The 14,610-nt window shown below is 52.7% G+C and overlaps 1 protein-coding gene across 3 annotated transcripts in view; it reads left to right on the top strand.

The window, feature by feature from the left end:
- The window catches only part of CCND3 (cyclin D3), a 64,676-nt gene that overhangs the window by 30,589 nt on the left and 19,477 nt on the right, over positions 1-14,610 (top strand). For 2 of the 3 annotated variants that reach the window (XR_010308840.1, XM_064173901.1), the window contains exon 1: positions 13,430-13,700. The exons of the other annotated variant lie outside the window; for it this stretch is intronic. Coding sequence is in view for 1 of the 2 variants with exons in the window: in XM_064173901.1 (XP_064029971.1) it covers positions 13,503-13,700 (198 nt within the window). In the remaining variant the exon portion in view is untranslated. Of the gene's footprint in view, positions 1-13,429; positions 13,701-14,610 lie in introns of those variants that run through there. 3 annotated transcript variants of the gene reach the window in all.

Raw genomic sequence — 14,610 nt, 5'->3', positions numbered from 1 at the left:
TATGCTTTCTCCACTTGCTCTTTGCAGCTCCCCACCCGTTCAGACTCCCCTGCCTGCCCTGCTGCTGGGTGCTAGAGCTCTGTTTCTCCTTTTTCTTCTCCCTAGGGTCACCTTATCAAGTTCAGCTTGGCCATGGGACCAGCCTGGTCCAAAATGTGGGAGGAAAAGGCAAAGGAGAGACTCCACAGCTCAAACAAGAACAAAGGCAGGGCCGATCCAGGTCAGGGAACAGCAAAGCTGACACCGCTGCACCTGCCAGCCCGGGACGACCTGCGTGTCCTTGTCCCCACCTTCCTGCTGTGTTCGGCTGTAACAGGCTCCTGAGTCCTTCAGAGGCTGGCAGCAGGCAGGGATCACAGCTTCCCAGAGAGGTCACAGCCCCTGGCACTGCTCCAGCATCCCTCCAGTGCCCCTGTGCCAGCCCTTTGTCTGCCCATGTCACATCTCACAGCTGCAGCATCTCCAGCTGCTGGGCCAGCATCCTTCAGCTGCTTGCAGAGGGCTTTGGCTCAGGTACGTTCAGGAAGGGGAGGACATTCCAATGGCAGTTCCTAGCTCTGGGGTTGCACTGCAGCAGACCTGATCCCCTTCTGCTCAGCAGTCCAGTGAGAAGGACAAAACTGCTGCTCCCTCGGGCAGGAGTGGAAGCTGTGGGCTTGCTTCTGGTCTAGTTGGGGTGACTGAAGCTTGGCTCTCGAGTAGGAGTAGTTATTGAGACCCAACAACAGCTTGTTCTGTCTCAACCAGCCACCCACAGCAGTGCTGATTCCAGCTGACCTTGTCTCAGGAGGCATCTTCTTCACTGCTCTGATGCTAGGAGAGGGCATTGAGGACAGGCAGCAGCAAGCAGGTCCTGTGCTGTCAGGCTCAAGAGCAAGCACATAGGTGTTGACAGGAATGGGTGAGGGAATCACTCCACTAAAGAGCTGCCCAAAACCAGGGCAATCCTGCTTGCCTGGGGCTGTGTCCAGCTTCACAGAGTGTGTCTCATTAGCATCTCGTTAATGGCAGTGATTAGTGGCGACAGGATGCAGGAGGATGTGTAGGGGTGATACAGAGCCGGCAGGAGAAATGCAGCCAGGCACCAGCACCTGGGTGAAGCTGAGCTCTCTACCTCTGCTGGCAGGCACCTGGCTGTGACACCAGTGACACCTGTGCCTGCAGGGAAAGGTGTCCTGGGAGCAGAGGCTCACACTTGGAGGCAGAGCCTGGTCCGCAGAGCTGCAGGGTGGGTGGTGGTTTGTGTCCATCTCTGTGCTGTGCCTCTCTGCCTTCATCACCAGGTCCTGCACATTCTCCTTCCTTGGCTCCAAAGCCTGAACTGAGGCTCTGACCCCTTCAGTGCCTAGATGGGGGCACACATATGCCATGTGTTGGCTTAATGTGGTAAAGGCAGACTGGCAGCAAAGAGGCTGGGCACTGAGCTGGTCCCCAGGGTGTCAGAGCTGAGGCTTTGCCACACACAGGCACAGCTGCTGTGCTGGCCTGGCTCAGCTGGGGACCTGCTGGCTGTGCAGGCTCATTCTGGCTGCTGTGGGGCTGGCACAAGATGTTTCCTTTCAGTTACAACCAGGCTGAGCCCAGTGCTGCCAGCAAGCTGCAGGTAAAGGTATCTGGTTCAAAGCCCCTGCAGCGTGCACCCAGCCTGTGTTGGAAGGCAGCAGCAAGTCAGGTGCAGCACAAGCAGGGGAAGGCAGAGGGGTAGGAACTGTTGTCTTTCTATCCCACCCCAAAACACACAGGCACAGCACAGAGCTCCCTCCAAGGAACCAAACTGAGTGTGGACTCCACTGCTCCGATGCGATCCCTGCCTGCTGCTGCCACCCCAGAGCTCAGTCCCACAGCATTTCCTCTGTGACACCAGCAGCAGGCTGTGCACCCCCTCTAAGCCCACCCTCCATCCTCTCCTGGCTTGATTCCCTCTGCCCCTGCTGCAAAGGCAACAATCCTTCTAGCCCAGGCTTGGGCAGAGACTTTCCCAGTCCCATCCCCATGCACCAGCTGGCCAAGCTGAGATGCCAGTCTGGCTGCTCTGCCTGCCAGCCCCAGCACTCAGCCTCTCACACTCCCTGTTCCCAGGAGTGCTGCCTGGCTCCAGCCCTCCTGCCACGGTCCTGCTGCTTGGCTCCAGCCCTCCTGCCACGGTCCTGCTGCCTGCTGGAAGGTGCCCAGAGAAGCGCAGCAAGGCTGGGGAGGGACCTGGAGCACAGCCCTGTGAGGAGAGGCTGAGGGAGCTGGGGGGGTGCAGCCTGCAGCAGAGGAGGCTCAGGGCAGAGCTCATTGCTGCCTGCAGCTGCCTGCAGGGAGGCTGTAGCCAGGTGGGGTTGGGCTCTGCTGCCAGGCAGCCAGGGACAGAAGAAGGGGACACAGCCTCAAGCTGTGCCAGGGCAGGTTGAGGCTGGATGTTGTTAGGAAGTTGTTGTCAGAGAGAGTGATTGGCACTGGAATGGGCTGCCCAGGGAGGTGGTGGAGTGGCTGTGGCTGGAGGTGTTGCAGCCAAGCCTGGCTGGGGCACTGAGTGCCATGGTCTGGTTGGTTGGGCAGGGCTGGGTGCTAGGTTGGGCTGGCTGAGCTTGGAGCTCTCTGCCAACCTGCCTGATTCTGTGATTCTATGATTCGTGGCCATGGTGGTGATGGGTGATGGTTGGACTGGGTGAGCTCAGAGGTCTCTTCCAACCAAAACTATGATGCAGCAGAAGCACCAAGCCAAATTTCCAACGATTTTCTTTTCTCCCTGCTTTTGTACCAACTACACCATTTTCCTCCTCCTCCTCCTCCTCCTCCTCCTCCCTTCACCTTTCTCCAGCACAACCTCCTCCTCCCTACACCTTTCTCCAGCACAACCTCCTCCTCTTCCTTCACTTTTCTCCAGCACAACCTCCTCCTCCTCCCTTCACCTTTCTCCAGCACAACCTCCTCCTCCTCCCTTCACTTTTCTCCAGCACAACCTCCTCCTCCTCCCTTCACCTTTCTCCAGCACAACCTCCTCCTCCTCCCTTCACCTTTCTTCAGCACAACCTCCTCCTCTTCCTTCCCCTCCTCCTCCCTTCACCTTTCTCCAGCACAACCTCCTCCTCTTCCTCTCTTTACCTTTCTCCAGCACAACCTCCCCCTCTTCCTCCCTTCACCTTTCTCCAGCACAACCTCCTCCTCTTCCTCTCTTTACCTTTCTCCAGCACAACCTCCCCCTCTTCCTCTCTTCACCTTTCTCCAGCACAACCTCCTCCTCTTCCTCTCTTCACCTTTCTCCAACACAACCTCCTCCTCCCTCCACCTTTCTCCAACACAACCACCACCTCCTCCTCCTCTTCCTCTTCCTCCTCCTTCTCCCTTCACCTTTCTCCAGCACAACCAACAGGAGCCCTGAGCTGGCTTGGACTCTGTGTGGCAGTTTGCAGCAGCAAAGAGGCTCCAGGCCCCAACCTTGCCACATCAAATGAGCAACCTCTTGCAAGGGAAGGAAAAAAACTACATCTTCTCAGAAAAACCCAGAAGCATCTAATCTACTGAGCAGGCTGTGCAAGACTTGGGCAAGCAGCTCAGCTCAGGGCAGGGCAGGGAGGTTGGACAAGGGAAGGGGGTTGTGAAAACCAAAAGAGCTCCATTTTGGCTGCACAATGTCAAGGCAGAGGTTTGGTGTTGGTGGTTTTCTGTTTCCCCTTTGGCCATTTGCATAATTGGCCCCCGCAGATAATCCCCTGAAATGGACTAAAGTTAGCACTGCTGGGGGCTTTCCCAGCCTGCCTGGCCCTCTGAAAAGGATTGCTTTCAGCCCCGCTCTCTGCCTGGGGCTGGGGGGCATTGGCTTCATTTTTACACACACCACACCCCTCTGCTCCCTCCTTCCTTCCTTTCTTCCTTCCCTTCCTTCTTTCCTTTCTTCCCTTCTTTCCTCCTTTTCTTCTTTCTTTCCTCCTTTCTTTCATCCTTTCCTTTCCTCCTTTCTTTCCTCCTTTCCTTTCCTTTCCTTTCCTTTCCTTTCCTTTCCTTTCCTTTCCTTTCCTTTCCTTTCCTTTCCTTTCCTTTCCTTTCCTTTCCTTTCCTTTCCTTTCCTTTCCTTTCCTTTCCTTTCCTTTCCTTTCCTTTCCTTTCCTTTCCTTTCCTTTCCTTTCCTTTCCTTTCCTTTCCTTTCCTTTCCTTTCCTTTCCTTTCCTTTCCTTTCCTTTCCTTTCCTTTCCTTTCCTTTCCTTTCTCCTTTCCTCGTCTTTTCTTTCCTCCTTTCCTTTCCTTCTTTCTGCCTTTCCTTTCCTCCTTTCCTCCTTTCTTTCCTCCTTTCTGCCTTTCTTTCATAGAATCATAGAACCAAGCAGGTTGGAAGAGAGCTCCAAGCTCCTCCAGCCCAACCTAGCACCCAGCCCTGCCCAACCAACCAGACCATGGCACTCAGTGCCCCAGCCAGGCTTGGCTGCAACACCTCCAGCCACAGCCACTCCACCACCTCCCTGGGCAGCCCATTCCAGTGCCAATCACTCCCTCTGACAACAACTTCCTAACAACATCCAGCCTAGACCTGCCCTGGCACAGCTTCAGGCTGTGTCCCCTTCTTCTGGCCCTGGCTGCCTGGCAGCAGAGCCCAACCCCACCTGGCTACAGCCTCCCTGCAGGCAGCTGCAGGCAGCAATGAGCTCTGCCCTGAGCCTTCTCTGCTGCAGGCTGCACACCCCCAGCTCCCTCAGCCTCTCCTCATAGGGTTTGTGCTCCAGGCCCCTCACCAGCTTTGTTGCCCTTCTCTGGACACCTTACACCACCTCAGCATCTCTCTGCAATGGAGGAGCCCAGAACTGGACACAGTATTCAAGGTCTTCCTCTCCTCTCCTCTCCTCTCCTCTCCTCTCCTCTCCTCTCCTCTCCTCTCCTCTCCTCTCCTCTCCTCTCCTCTCCTCTCCTCTCCTCTCCTCTCCTCTCCTCTCCTCTCCTCTCCTCTCCTCTCCTCTCCTTTCCTCTCCTTTCCTCTCCTTTCCTTTCCTTTCCTTTCCTTTCCTTTCCTTTCCTTTCCTTTCCTTTCCTTTCCTTTCCTTTCCTTTCCTTTCCTTTCCTTTCCTTTCCTTTCCTTTCCTTTCCTTTCCTTTCCTTTCCTTTCCTTTCCTTTCCTTTCCTTTCCTTTCCTTTCCTTTCCTTTCCTTTCCTTTCCTTTCCTTTCCTTTCCTTTCCTTTCCTTTCCTTTCCTTTCCTCTCCTTTCCTCTCCTTTCCTCTCCTTTCCTCTCCTCTCCTCTCCTCTCCTCTCCTCTCCTCTCCTCTCCTCTCCTCTCCTCTCCTCTCCTCTCCTCTCCTCTCCTCTCCTCTCCTCTCCTCTCCTCTCCTCTCCTCTCCTCTCCTCTCCTCTCCTCTCCTCTCCTCTCCTCTCCTCTCCTCTCCTCTCCTCTCCTCTCCTCTCCTCTCCTCTCCTCTCCTCTCCTCTCCTCTCCTCTCCTCTCCTCTCCTCTCCTCTCCTCTCCTCTCCTCTCCTCTCCTCTCCTCTCCTCTCCTCTCCTCTCCTCTCCTCTCCTCTCCTCTCCTCTCCTCTCCTTTCCTTTCCTTTCCTTTCCTCTCCTTTCCTTTCCTTTCCTTTCCTTTCCTTTCCTTTCCTTTCCTTTCCTTTCCTTTCCTTTCCTTTCCTCTCCTTTCCTCTCCTTTCCTCTCCTTTCCTCTCCTTTCCTCTCCTTTCCTCTCCTTTCCTCTCCTTTCCTCTCCTCTCCTCTCCTCTCCTCTCCTCTCCTCTCCTCTCCTCTCCTCTCCTCTCCTCTCCTCTCCTCTCCTCTCCTCTCCTCTCCTCTCCTCTCCTCTCCTCTCCTCTCCTCTCCTCTCCTCTCCTCTCCTCTCCTCTCCTCTCCTCTCCTCTCCTCTCCTCTCCTCTCCTCTCCTCTCCTCTCCTCTCCTCTCCTCTCCTCTCCTCTCCTTTCCTTTCCTTTCCTTTCCTTTCCTTTCCTCTCCTTTCCTCTCCTTTCCTCTCCTTTCCTCTCCTTTCCTCTCCTTTCCTCTCCTTTCCTCTCCTTTCCTCTCCTTTCCTCTCCTTTCCTCTCCTTTCCTCTCCTTTCCTCTCCTTTCCTCTCCTTTCCTCCTTCAGTCTTTCTTGCCTATCTTTCTGTCTGTCATCCTTTCCTGACTTGAACTGGGCCAGTTTTTGCAGTGCCAGGTTTGGGAGCAAAGCAGAGGATTCCCCTGGGAAAGGCTCATGCTGGCACCAAGCTGAGCCACTGGAAACATGTCTGAATTTCAGCTTTTTGGCAGGAAAAGGGAAGTGAGGCACTCGAGCAGCTGCTGAAGTGGCAGCTGGAGGCAAACCTGGCCTGATGTTTTCTCACAAGAAGTCAGCAGGTGAAACTCCATCTCCATCTCTGCTGGCCCCAAGTGTGAGCTGAAGGATGCTGGAGTCCAGGCTGGTCCAGTGCAGTCCCTCCAAAGCTGGAGCAGAATCACAGAATGGCAGAGGCTGGAAGGGACCTCCACAGCTCAGCCAGTCCAAGCCCCCTGCAGAGCAGATCACACAGAACACAGCCAGGCAGGGGTTGAACATCGAGAGGGAGACTCCACAGCCCCCCTGGGCAGCCTGTGCCAGGCTCTGCCACCCTCACAGGGGAAAAGTCCTCCTCATGTATCCATGAAACTTCCTCTGCCTCTTGTGCCTTGCCAAGCAGCTTCTGGCTCCAGCCTCCTGGCACTCACCCCTTAGGTATTTATCACCATGGATGAGGTCTCCTCAGCTCCTCTGCTCCAAGCTCCCAGCCCCAGCTCCCTCAGGCTCTGCTCCTAACAGAGCTGTTCCCTTCCCTGCAGCATCTCTGTGGCTCTGTGCTGGACTCTCTCCAGCAGTTCCCTGAGGTTCTTGAACTGAGGGGCTCAGAACTGGACACAGTACTCCAGATGCAGCCTCACCAGGGCAGAGTAGAGGGAGAGGAGAAACTCTACTAACCACAGCCCTTCCAATCCACCCCACTGATAGGATGATAGAGAGGTTTGGGTTGGAAGGGACCTTGGAGATCATCCAAGTCAACCCCCTGGCATTGGCAGGGTCACCTTCCACTAGACCTGATTGCTCATGGCCTCATCCAACCTGGCCTTGAGCACATCTAGGGTGGGAGGCATCTCCTAGAGGATTCACCTTAAGTTTATCTCTTTTCACCCATTTATGCTTCTTTCCAGTCACTTCTTTCTTCTCTTCTGGAAGCCACTTCAACAAAGAGCTTCCCTCCCTCCCAACTGCTCCTCTCCTGTATAATCCTGCTTCAGGAATTCATCAATACATTGAGCTACATCCCAGGAACAGGCAGGCTGAGATGAAGACATGAAGGATGTAGCCAAAATCCAAATGGCATCAACAGTCACACTTCCATTTCTGGTCAAAATAGACATTTGGGCCAAACTGCCCCAAAAAGCTGCTCTGGGAAGGAGTTTTAGGCAGTGAAAAAGCTGCATTTTGACCTCTGAGGCAGCTTTCTGCTCCAGAATTCTCCTGTACATCATTGCTGGGTCTGGCTGAGCCTTGCTGAGATGCAGTGTTCAGATGATATCACTCTAGACTAATGAGTTGTACTCCCAAGTCTGACCAACTCAGAGGAAAGGGAATGCAGTGGTTGCCACTAATGGGAAAGCTATTAGGAAACACCTCCCCTGGGTCAGATGTTCAACTTGTCCTCAACCCAACCTCCCTGCAGTTCAGTGAAAGCAATTTGCCTAAGTTAAGAATGAATCAGATATGAGAAAGGAGAGAGAGAGCTCCAGGGAGGGGTCAGCAGCCTTGTGTCTGAGCACAGGAGCAAGACCAGGAACCCCTCAGCTCTCAGCCTGCCCCAGCAGGGAATGGCTGAAGGAGCAGGGGAAGTGCTTCAGCTCCCCATGTCTGCAGGCTCTGATTGATGGGCACTGAAGCAGACATCTGCACTGGGCCAAGGTGCTGCATCCCTGCAGAGATCTGCCCTGCAGCTGGAGCTGTGCCCCCCACACCTCACCTGCCAGTGCTGCTCCGTCTTCAGCTCCACCTTCAGCAGCAGCTTCAGTGCCTGCCATGGAACCAGAATAGATTGGGTTGGAAGGGACCTTAAAGATCATTGAGTTCTAACCCCTCTGCCATGGGCAGGGACACCTCCCACTAGCCCAGGTTGCTCAAGGTCTCCTCCAACCTGGCTCTGGAACATGTCCAAGGAGGGGGCATCCACAACCTCCCTGGGCAACCTGTGCCAGTGTCTCCCCACCCTCACCAGAAAGAAGTTCTTCCTAATCTCTAGTCTCAATTTCCCCTTTTCCAGCTTCGATCCATCCCCTCTCATCCTGTCACTCCCAACCCTTATCAAAAGTCCCTCCCCAGTTCTCTTGTAGCCCCTTCAAGTACTGGAAGGCTGCTCTGAGGTCTCCCTGGAGCCTTCTCTTTTCCAGGCTTAACAGCCCCAGCCCCCTCAGCCTGTCCCCATAGGGGAGGTTCTCCAGCCCTCTCCTCACCTTCATGGTCTCTGGACCCTTTACAACAGCTCAGTGCCCTGTGATGGACCTTAAACTGGGCTACATCCACCTGCAGCAGCAGGAACTCCTTAGCACAGAGTCATAGCAGGGCAGGGGTGGTGACACCCAACTGCCACAGCCATGCTTTGCCAGCCCTCATGTGCCAGCCCTCGTGTTCCTGCTGGGAATGGCTGCAATAGCTCTGCCTCAGGGCAAACTGGGTGTGAAACGCAACAGATTGTTCCAAGGTGCTTCGAAATCCTCCCTGCAGAAGGTGTGAAGTGAAGTGAAGTGAAATGCTGTCCTCACTCTTTCTCACACGGGCACGAAAAAAATGAGACCCTTTTCTTTTGGGGGCTTCCTGGAGCAAAGGATAAGTTATTTGCTGGTTGGAATTTGGGCTTCAAGTCCTCCCTGTAGCCTAAGAAGTTTCATTTCACTGATGATGCTGTAGCTGCAGTAGGACCAAAGGAAGAAGATGGCTTAGCTGTTGGAGATAAGCCTTGGTAGAGGTGAACCAGAAGAGCCAGAAATCCTCTTTCTTTTATCCTTTCCTTATTTTTTCCCTTTCTTTTCCCCTTTCCCCTTTCTTTTTTTATTTCCCCCCTTTTTTCTTTCTTTTTTATTTTTCTCCATTTCCCCCCCTTTTTTTATTTTTCCCTTTTTTTCCCTTTCTTATTTTACTTTTTATATATATTTTTATATATTTTTTTCTTTTTTTTTCCTTTCCCCCCCTTTTTTATTTTTTCCCTTTCTTTTTTATTTTTTTCCTTTCTTTTCCTTTTTTCCCCTTTATTTTTATATTTTCCCTTTTTTCTCCTTTCTTTTTTTACTTTTTTCCCCCTTTTTCCCCTTTTAAATTTTTTCCCTTTTTATCTCCTTTCTTTTTTTATTTTTCCCTTTTTTTCCTCTTATTTATTTTTCCCTTTTCTTCTTTTATTTTTTCCTTTTCTTCTTTTACTTTTTCCCTTTTCCCCTCCTTTTTTATTTTTTCCCTTTCTTTTTTTATTATTTTTCCAATTTTTTCTCCTATCTTTTTTATTTTTCCCTTTCTTTTTTATTTTTCCCCTTTCTTTTCCTTTTTCTCTTTTTTCCTTTATTTTTATATTTTCCCCTTTTTTCTCCTTTCTTTTTTAATTTTTCCCCTTCTTCCCCTTTTATTTTTTTTCCCTTTTTATCTTTTTCCCTTTCTTTTTTATTTTTTTTCCAATTTTTTCTCCTTTCTTTTTTTATTTTTCCCTTTCTTTTTCTTTTTTCTTTATTTTTATATTTTTCCCTTTTTTCTCCTTTCTTGTTTAATTTTTTTCCTTTTCTTCTTTTATTTTTTTTTCACTTTTCCCCCCTTTTTTATTTTTTCCCTTTCTTTTTTATTTTTTTTCCAATTTTCTCTCCTATCTTTTTTTTTCCTTTCTTTTTTTAGTTTTTTCCTTTCTTTTCCTTTTTCTTTTTTTCCTTTATTTTTATATTTTTCCCTTTTTTCTCCTTTCTTAATTTTTCTCCTTCTTCCCCTTTTAAATTTTTTCCCTTTTTATCTCCTTTATTTTTTTATTTTTTCCAAATTTTTTCTCCTTTCTTTTTTTATTTTTCCCTTTCTTTTTTTAATTTTTCCCTTTCTTTTCCTTTTTCTTTTTTCCTTTTATTTTTATATTTTTCCCTTTTTTCTCCTTTCTTTTTTAATTTTTCCCCTTTCTTTTCCTTTTTCTTTTTTTTCCTTTATTTTTATATTTTTCCCTTTTTTCTCCTTTCTTTTTTAATTTTTTCCCCTTTTTCCCCTTTTTAATTTTTTCCCCTTTTTAATCTCCTTTTTTTATTTTACCCTTTTTTTCCCCCCTTTCTTTTCCTTTTTCTTTTTTTTTCCTTTTTTATATTTTTCCCTTTTTTTCCTTTCTTTTTTATTTTTTCCCCTTTTTCCCCTTTTAAAATTTTCCCCTTTTTTTCTCCTTTCTTTTTTTATTTTCTCCCTTTTTTCCCCCTTTCTTTTTTTTCCTTTCCCCCTTTTTTTCTCCCCCCCCTCCCCCCCCTCCCCCGTTGCTGTGTCCTCTCTTGCCAAGCCCAGGAAGTTTGACTATCTCTGGCCAGCAGTCACCCAAACTTGGTTTTCCTGGAATCTTCTCTCTCCCCTCCGCACACCCACACAATAGGCTTCTCAGGATGCCCTCAGCCTGTAATTTGCCTTCCTAGCCTTGATAGTGTGGCTTGCAGAGGCATCATTTTTGCCAAGTCATCATCTGGAAGGAACAATTTCTTATGCAACAGGCTTCGTTTTCCCCCTTGGTGTCCTAGAGGGGCCACAGTTGCCACCGAGCCCAGCTCCAGCCGGACAGGGCAGTGTCGGAACCGCTGGGCAGACACTGGGATGCAGGAGGAAAAGCCTTGAAGTCTGGGAAAGGGCCTGAAACTTTTCAACTGCAAAAGGCACAGCCCAGAAACCAGAAGGACCAAGAACCCAGTGCTGTGGTTTCCCTTTGCTTGACTGAAAGAGCTGCTGCCTGTTTAGACTAAAAATGTGGGACATGAGGCCCTTCGCTTCCCCCTGCGCAACTGGGGGATGCTGCTGACAATGAAAGAGCAGGGGGGAGTGGAGCAGGGGGTGGGATGTGGGGGGGGGGGGGGGGGGGGGGTTTGGGGGGGCAGTGGGGGTGTTACCCTGGATTAAAACCAGCTGACCCTGGTCTGTGGAAGCCTCTCCCATAGATTCTTCAACTATTTCTTGCCCACGCCGCTGGAAGATTGATTTGTGAGGTGGGAAAAGAAAAGTTAAGTCAGGAAAGGGATTTGGGAATCTCATCTCACCTACAGAAAAAGGTCCTGCTGGATTTTAAGGCAAGGATGGGATGGATGGATGGATGGATGGATGGATGGATGGATGGATGGATGGATGGAATTCCCTCCCCCTTTCCATTCTCCAGCTCCACAGCTGGGTTGGGTGGCGCTCCTGAAGCCCTTCAGCACCACAAATCCACGCTGAGGGCAAACTGGGAATGTGCCAGGTTACCTTGTGGCAAATGAAAGGCACCTGTAGGAGTGTAGGAAGGGGATGGCAGCATGTGAAGTGTGTGCTCTGCCCGTGACCTTTGTCACCAGGTGGCATTTTGAACCTCTAAACCTCTGGTGAACAGAAAAACCAGCAGCAACAAAAAGAGATGGTTTTCATTTTCAAGGATAGCCCCCAAAAAAAACCAATCCTGAGCAGGGAGAACAAAGCCTCCAGCCTTGTTTTGCTTATGCTTTGTGTGTTTGTTCTTCCTTCAAAGACTGGAAATGCCTCCAAAAAACAAGGGCTAAATGTGTCAACATGGCACATGGAGGAGTGACTTGGAAGGGGGGAGTGTAGCTGTTGTGGTAAATCACTTCACTCCTTTAGCCTAAAAATACAGACAAGTGTCTAAACTGAGGAGTACTCCAGAGGAGCTTCCCTTGCCTGAGCCTGCATCCCAAAAGTCTTCCATGTCTACAAATTCCATCACTCCACTCCCTGCTAGACAGGAGAAGCTTTTCCCTGGGACTGCAGATAGGGATTCGTGCTGTGAGCTGCCTTTGGGGTTCCTTGCATTGAGCCCTGAAGCCCAGCAGTACTGGAGTGCACTGCCCGGTGCCAGGAGGTGTAACGGGAGGGCAGCAGGAGGTGCCTCATGCCAATGGGTAGAGCAGTTGGGATTGCCAGGGAACAGCAGTCTAGCAGAGCAAGAGATGCTAGACCTGCCTGGATGCATTTCTACATGATCTGCTCTAGGTGATCCTGCTCTGGCATGGGGGTTGGACTGGATGAGCTTTCGAGGTCCCTTCCAGCCCCTGACATTCTGAGATGTATTTCCCACCTCTCCCATTTGGGCTTATCATGGTTTGGTTCCTGCTGCTGCAAAGGCCACCAGATTGGGATGGGGATGAGACTGGCACAGACGAGGCATCCCCTTAGAGCACATTCCCTTTGCAGCCTGTATTGGGCATTTTGATTAAAAATGGGCTCTCTGAGCTAAACCTCTCCTCAGTGAGGAGCTTTTAATCTGCAACCCTGAATACAAGCCACAGCCCCTTCCATTACAGCCCCTGCTGTCCATTTTATAGTCTGCTGGCCCTCCTCATTGGCGCTAGCAAAGCCCCAGCGCAGCTCTTGCAGCCAATGGCAAACATCAGAGAGCAGCGTGGCCAGAATTACAGCTCCTGCTCTTCTGCTTCCTAGACCAGGAGGCAATGACTGCAGGGTCAGTGAGTAGCAGGCTCAGGTACCGCCAGCGCAGAGCAAATCCTGCGCCGGGGAAGGCAAAGTGCAAACTACTTGGAAAGGCTTTACCATTCCCAGAGGAAGCAGCCATTCGGCGGGCAATTTGCAAAGGTATTTCCAACCAATTGTTAATTATCCTGAAATGGCAGCCAAGCCCCACGGCCTCTTATCGCGGCAGCCACCGAGGGTGCTATCTCCCACGGAGCTGCACCAGTAGCAACAGGAGGGTAACTTCTGGAAGGCAGCAGGCTGAGCACAGACCGGCTCCAAGTATGTGCACAGCTGATTATTTGCATAGCTTTGAAGGAGATACAGACACGCAGCGAGGAAAAAAAAAGGCTTAGGGCTGAACACTGAACAAACGACTCTTAGAACCGCGCGGATTAGGCTGAGCCTCCCTGCAAACCCCGGCGCTGGCTCTCCGCAGCCTGGCTCGCACCGCCTGGCCAGCGGTCCCTGCGAACCACGGGGCGGGGAGAAATGCACGGCCGCCGGTAACGGCAGCGGAGGGTCGGGACGAGGCTCAGGAACCCCCAGCGCCGGCTGCACCCCCTCCCCCCCCCCCCCCCCAACCCCGTACCCAACATGGCAGCGGCGCCGCACCGCCGCCCCACGTGCTGCCGCCCGCCGGCGCGCCCCTGGCCACGCCCCCCGGCCCGGCCCCGCCCACGGCCCTCGGCGCCCGGCCGCGGCTCTGCCCGCGGATTGGCTGGAGGCGGCGGCGGCTCCGCCCCCTCGGCGCGCCGGGAGGTCGGGGCGGGCGCTGGCTCCGCCCCCGCAAGGGCGGCCAGTTCCCGGCGCCCCGCGGCGGCTGCAGCGGAGCCGGTGCTGGGCTGGCTGCTGCTGCCCGCACGCTGCTTTGCGCCCATGGAGCTGCTGTGCGTGGAAACCGTCCCCCGCGCTCCCCGCGCCGGGCACGACCCGCAGCTCCTGGGGGACCGGCGAGTGCTGCAGAACCTGCTGAGCCAGGAGGAACGCTACAGCCCCAGCGTCTCCTACTTCCAGTGCGTGCAGCGGGAGATCAAGCCCTACATGCGGAAGATGTTGGCTTTCTGGATGCTGGAGGTACGGCAGCCGCTGCTGCCTCCTCTCCCGCCACCGTTTCGGTTCCTTGCTCGGTCACCGGGGCTTTACCGCGTTTGCAAACGTGCGCGTTCCTGCTCTGGCGGGAGAGAGTTGGCCGCGGGGGGAAGCACGGGGCAGGCGCACCGGAGCCGTGCTGGCTGCGGGGTTCAGAGGGAATCCTGCATGCAAGGGGTGCAAAGGAGAACCAAGGGGATAGGAAAACTCTGAAGTCCCAGGGCGCAGAGGACAGGTCTGCGGCGTGCGGGGTTCTGAAGGGAGCCGGCAGCACGTGGAGGGGCCGGAGGTGGGCGAGGAGGGCAGCGTGGCAGCCCCTGTGAGCGCTGGCGCTGCTGCACGTTACGATTGCCCCACGCCGGAGGAGCAGACCCTTGCCTGGGTTCGCACATGCTGCTATCGGACCTCCTGTTCTCCCCTGCTGCCCAGAAGCCGTGAGCAGAGAGCTCGGCTCTGCACCCGGCCGGCTGCATGCGGCTGAAAATGCAACGGAAAGGGGGAAAGCAGCAGCGCTGCCCTTTGCTTCCTTAAATGAAGCACGAATGCAGCTCCCTGAGGGGTGCAGCTCAGTCAGGGGGGAACCTCCCGGGCCTCTTAGGAGATGGTCAAAGCCATGAGGCTCAGCGGAGAAAGGAGATTGCAGAGAACACAAACTTCTGCTCCCCACCCTGGCCGCTCTTGCAAGAAGCTGCATCTGGCAGCAAAGCTAACAAGCGAAGTGCTTTTTAGCCCTGCTTTTCTTCGTTTTCCCTCGCTGTTACTCTTCTGTTTGTGCAATTCCCTGCCTGAGGTGGGTGGGTAGATAAAAGGTGCCTTGGGGGCCGTTTCTGTGAAGCCCTAAAACTGGTCACGAAGTGGATGACACTTGGCAGTTGTCGCCGCTCTGTGTCCCGGG

This window comes from Pogoniulus pusillus, chromosome 39, assembly GCF_015220805.1.
Source record: "Pogoniulus pusillus isolate bPogPus1 chromosome 39, bPogPus1.pri, whole genome shotgun sequence".
NCBI classification, from domain to species: Eukaryota; Metazoa; Chordata; class Aves; order Piciformes; family Lybiidae; genus Pogoniulus; species Pogoniulus pusillus.
The sequence above is the reverse complement of the archived record's forward strand: the minus strand, read 5'-3'. Positions and strand labels throughout refer to the sequence as shown.